Raw genomic sequence first — 6,000 nt, 5'->3', positions numbered from 1 at the left:
AAGAAAAAAAATATTGCTTTTGCTCAATTAAAAAAAATACACAAATTTGGAATTGACGTGTTCAGAAAGGTCTGACCAATCAAAATGTAAAATAATCTGATCAGTAAACGGCATAACGAGAAAAAAACTCGAAACACCATAATGACTTTTTTTTTTTTTAAAAAGGGAAAATCGCCCGAGGGTGAAAACACTCCTAGGTGCATGCATGGAAAAAATCTGTGGTTGTGTGATCTACAAATATGATCACCAGAAAATAAAACGGGACGCGGATGAGATTGGCGCAGAATATTGTACACACTGGGATTAAGGGGAAAATTCTTGTGTATAATTGTCACATATAAATAAATGTGTGATCAGATGTCAGATCTAGTCTGCGGCTCAATATTACTGCAAAAAATCACATGACAGGATTCATATATATCTATATACAATAAGGATCCTTCTATCTACTGGGATTCAGCATTCTTATATAGAGCGGGCGGAATCCAAGTCACTAAAGGCCCCGGTCCGTCTGCAACCGGGAAATATCCGACTGTGTGAGAAAGCGGAATCCCAGTGCACAGAGGACCAGGGCTACAGCAACAACCATCTCATCCCTGAGGCCCCTGATCACGTGACCCCTGACTCCTCCCCCTGTGACCTCATCACAGGTCCTGTGCGCACAGAGCAGCCATATATGTGGAGTGCGGCTCTGCAGGTGGAGGTATGTGGAGATTCCCCATTACTGAGCGCGGGGACATTAACCCCTTCTGCACGGAGACTCTTTATAAGAATCATAACGTTGTTATTCTGTGTCCTGTAATAGATACATACGAGCCAACTATGGAGGACAGGAAGTGAGGGAGCGGATTGTTCTCCTAGTACAGGGCCCCTTTCTTGGCCCCACACAGTGTAATGCCCCCATTATGCCCTGTAAGCAGGTTCTGCCCCACACCCAGCTGCCTCGGGCACTTTACCATCAGCTGGTACCTCAGATTCTTCCCCGCACATGATGCTCCATACTGTATAATGGCCACACATAGCTACTCCTACACACACAGCTCCGCTCCATACACCTTGTACACACACGGCTCCGCTCCATACACCTTGTACACACACGGCTCCGCTCCATACACACATGGCTCCGCTCCATACACCTCATACACACACGGCTCCACTCCGTACACCTCGTACACTCGGCTCTGCTCCATACACATTGCACACGCTGCTCCGCTCCGTAATCCTCGTACAAACACCGCTCCGCTCCATACACATTGCACACGCTACTGCGCTCCGTATACCTTGCACACACACGGCTCCGCTCCATACACCTCATACACACACGGCTCCTCTCCATACATCTCATACACACACGGCTCTGCTCCATACACCTCGTACACACATGGCTCAGCTCTATACACATTGCACACACTGCTCTGCTCCGTATACCTTGTACACGCATGGCTCTGCTCTGTACACCTCGTACACAGGTGGGTCCGCTCCGTACACCTCGTACACACACAACTCTGCTCCATACACCTTTCACACTCTGCTCTGATCCGCACACCTCTTACACACATGACTCCGCTCCATACACCTCGTACACACGCGGCTGTGCTCCATACACCTCATGCATACGGCTCCGCTCCATACACCTTTCACACGCTGCTCCTATCCATACACCTCATACACACATGGCTCTGCTACATCCACACTGTAAACACCTCCTGACCTCACACATACTTACCCTCGTCCGGCGCCATGGCAACCAGCAGAGTCCTGTACACAGAGGTCCTCCCGATCGATCATGTGACCCCTGACTCCTCCCTCCTGTGACCTCATCACAGGTCCTGTGCACACAGAGCAGCCATTATGATTATGTGGTGTGCTGTTCTGCGGGTGCAGGGACTCAGGGAGCTCTCAACTGACCGGGTAATATTACACACCTCCCAACCAGTGCGGGACAATTAATGTCCCGCCCGGGATTGCGGGGCTGACTGTCAAAATCAGGACAGTCCCGCTAGATCCGGGACGGTTGGGAGGTATGCTTTCCTTTGATGGGCACCCCTTCACTTTTTAGACACCTTATGCAATATATATGATCCCGATCACACAGTATCATGTTCCTACTGTACTGGCATCTCTCATAAAAAAGGTATTTTCACACTACCGCCATACCCCCACACACAGTATAATGTAACTTGTGGCTTCCCGCAAACCAGGGTGGATAAAAATCAATGTTTTTTAAAAAAAAAAAATAAAAAAAATCGGATTTTTTTTAATTTAAATCGGATTTTTTTTATTTAAATCGGATTTTTTTCAATAAACTGCTTTTTGAGGAAAATATTTTACCATCCAAAGGTTCTTCCATCATAAGATAAAGCTGAGTTGTTTAACTCAGTAGAATAAAGGCTGTATATGTGTAACATTCACAATGCCATGCTCTTCCAGAGGTTTCTGTAGGATTAGTGGGCAGTTTCTCTCCTATATTATCACAGACGCTCGCTTTACTTACGCAGTTCTCAAAACTGAATTTGACTCCGCAGAGGTCCCAGCCTCTTCTTCACGGCAAAAATGTTACAACATGAACAGAGTTGAGAAAAAGACCTTAATCCTATTGTTCTACAAACCTATGAATACAGAATCAACCCCTTCAGTGCCAAGTCCAAGAAGTTAGACAATATGTTTCTGATTGTTTGGAGTGGAATAGATCTGCACAACACAAGAAGAATGTGAATCTAAGTGTGAGGAGGAGGAAGGGCAAGCAGACAAAAAAATGAAAGTGAAACTTTGAGCACAATACTGCAGCATAGCCACAAACAGACAAGTCTGGATCTGTTTGTGTGTACGATCTGAGGTTTATTACATTCTTTCCTTATAATGGCAGCAGGCCGTAAAAGAGACCCAGTTTGGGAATATTTTAATGAAGCTCCTTCACCTATCGGTAAGGCAGGCATGCGTGCAAAATGCAAACGATGCAACAAAGAGATGCAAGGCCTGGTGGCGCGAATGAGGCAACATCATGAGAAGTGCGGTGATGAAGATGACTCAGTAGGAGTAGGAAAACCACTTTTAAAGCCGGAGCAGCAGGAGCAAGTTTTGGCTTTCCTTGCTGACTCTGCTTCTAGCTCTTTTGCCTCCTCTTCGGAAAGTGCAAAATGTAAAAGCAGCGCATCGTCAGTGGATGTTCCCGGTCAGGGATAAGTCGCTTCCTTGTGTTCTTCACCCAGAACAACAGAGAAGGATGCGTCAGGCGACACAACGGGTTACTCCATGGAGCTCTTTACACATACCGTGCCTGGGTTAGAAAGGGAAATTGTTAACAGGCCATGCCCATTACAAGATGAATCGGACATGGAGTGCACAGATGCACAGCCACAGCCAGATTATTATGCTGTTCGTTTGACTCAGATCACAACATTGCCCTCGCAGTGTACTGATCCAGAATCTGACCCTGATGAGACTATGGAGCCCCGTCACGAACGCTATAGCACCGGCTTACACGGTGACACAGAGGAAGGTGCACAGGACATATAAGAGGAGGTCATAGATGACCCAGTTGTTGACCCTGATTGGCAGCCATTGGGGAAACAGGGTGCAGGCGGCAGTAGCTCTGAAGCGGAGGAGGAGGAGCCGCAGCAGGCATCAACATCGCAACAGCTTCCATCTGGCAGGCCCGTATCTGGCCAAAAATGTGTGTCAAAACCTAAAACTGTTGTTGGACAGCGTGGCCATCCGGTAAAAGTAGCTCAGTGTGCAATGCCTGAAAAGGTATCCGATAGTAAGAAGAGTGCAGTCTAGCACTTTTGTAAACAAGTTCCAAATGATCATTGCAAAGTCATCTGTAAGAAATGCTCAAGGACCTTCAGCAGAGGTCAGAATGTTAAGAATCTAAATACAAGTTGCATGCGTAGACATTTAAACACCATGCACTTGCAAGCCTGGACTAACTACCAAACGTCCCTTAACGTTGTTGCACCCTCTCACAAAGAAGCTAGTCAGCAACGCTGCATCCCTTCCCTCACTGTAAGCCCACTGTTTACCACAGCACCTGCAGCAAATGTGGAGGTTTCGTCGCAAGGCCAAAGCAGTCAGCGAATCACCAGGTTCTTGGTAGGAAACACTGTATGTAGGGCAACAGCAAGAATACCATCACCAACCCTCTCTGTCTGCCATGTCCACCGGCACCCCTGCTAGTTCCACCATATGCAGCTATCCAGTCCAGCTCACCCTACAAGAGACTCTCGTTAGGAAAAGGAAGTACTCATCCTCTCATCCGCGTACACAGGGTTTGAACGCCCACATTGCTAGACTAATCTCGTTAGAGATGATGCCCTACCGGTTAGTTGAAAGCTAAGCTTTCAAAGCCCTGATGGACTACGCTGTACCACGCTACGAGCTACCCAGTCGACACTTCTTTTCGAGAAAAGCCATCCCAGCCCTCCACCAGCATGTAAAAGACCGCATTGTCCATGCACTCAGGCAATCTGTGAGTAGAAATGTGCACCTGACAACAGATGCATGGACCAGTAGGCATGGCCAGGGGCGTTACGTGTCCATCACGGCACACTGGGTTAATGTGGTGGATGCAGGGTCCACAGGGGACGCAATATTGTGACAGTTCTGCCTAGCCCACGATCTAGGAAACAGTTGGCTGTAGGCGATCGCCCCCCTCCTCCTCCTCGTCCTCCAGCAGAAGCGAGAGCTCGTCCACAGACCGCAGTCGCACGACCACTCCATCTGCAGCTGCCACTGTTGCACACGAGGTGTCCCATTATGGAACAGCTAGTGGCAAGCGTCAGCAGGCTATATTGGCAATGAAGTGTTTGGGTGACAACAGACACACCGCGGAAGTTCTGTCCGAGTTCTTGCAGCAAGAAACTCAGTCATGGCTGGGCAGTGTACACCTTGAGGCAGGCAAGGTAGTGAGTGATAACGGAAGGAATTTTTTGGCTGCCATAGCCCTTTCTCAACTGAAACACATTCCTTGCCTGGCTCACACCTTAAACCTGGTGGTGCAGTGCTTCCTGAAAAGTTATCCGGGGTTACCCGACCTGCTCCTGAAGGTGCGCAGACTTTGCTCACACATCCGCCATTCGCCCGTACACTCCAGCCGTATGCAGAACCATCAGCGATCTTTGAACCTTCCCCAGCATCGCCTAATCATCGACGTTGCAACAAGGTCGAACTCCACACTGCACATGCTTCAGAGACTGTGCGAACAGAGGCGTGCTGTTATGTATTTGTGGGAGGATACACATACACGGGCAGGCAGTTGGATGGCAGACATGAAGTTGTCAGGTGTGCAGTGGTCGAAGCTACAAGACCTGTGTCAAGTCCTTCAGTGTTTTGAGAAATGTACACGGCTGGTTAGTGCAGACAACGCCATAATAAGCATGAGCATCCCCCTAATGCGTCTGCTGATGCAAAGTTTGACGCACATAAAGGGGCAGGCATCTGCAGCCGAGGACGAGCGAAGCCTTGATGACAGTCAGCCATTGTCTGGTCAGGAAAGTCTACTGGACGAGGTGGCAGGCGAATAGGAGGAGGATGATGGGGATGAGTATTTTTTGGATGAGGAAGCTTCTCAGGGGGCAATAAAAACTGGTAGCGTTGCAAGGCCAGGTTCAGGGTTTTTGAGGGAGACAAGTGACGTTGATTTGCCCGAAAGTGCTCCTCAACCCAGCACAAGCAGTGAATTGACAACTGGAACATTGGCCCACATGGCGAATTATGCCTTACGTATCCTCAAAAGGGACCCCCGCATTATAAAAATGATGACCGATGACAATTACTGGTTGGCCTGCCTCCTGGATCCATGCTATAAGGGGAAACTGCAAAATATCATGCCACATGAGAACCTTGAACAAATATTGGCAACCAAACAAGCAACTCTTGTTGACCGTTTGATTCAGGCATTCCCAGCACACAGCGGCGGTGATGGTTCTCACACGAGCTGCAGGGGGCAACAGGGCAGAGGAGTTAGAGGTGCACAAATCAGAAGTGGCGTTGGACGGAGGG

The 6,000-nt window shown here is 48.5% G+C and overlaps 1 protein-coding gene across 1 annotated transcript in view; it reads left to right on the top strand.

Moving 5' to 3' along the window:
* The first annotated feature begins 652 nt into the window (after window positions 1–652).
* Window positions 653–6,000, top strand: part of LOC138662914 (zinc finger protein 182-like) — a 41,880-nt gene continuing 36,532 nt past the window's right edge. The window contains exon 1 of the mRNA XM_069748915.1: window positions 653–703. Within this exon, the coding sequence (XP_069605016.1) occupies window positions 677–703 (27 nt within the window). The 5' untranslated portion in view covers window positions 653–676. The remainder of the gene's footprint in view (window positions 704–6,000) is intronic.

Source organism: Ranitomeya imitator, chromosome 2, assembly GCF_032444005.1.
Source record: "Ranitomeya imitator isolate aRanImi1 chromosome 2, aRanImi1.pri, whole genome shotgun sequence".
In the NCBI taxonomy this organism is placed as follows: Eukaryota; Metazoa; Chordata; class Amphibia; order Anura; family Dendrobatidae; genus Ranitomeya; species Ranitomeya imitator.
Note: the sequence above shows the minus strand (reverse complement) of the source record. Positions and strands in the feature narration are given on the sequence as shown.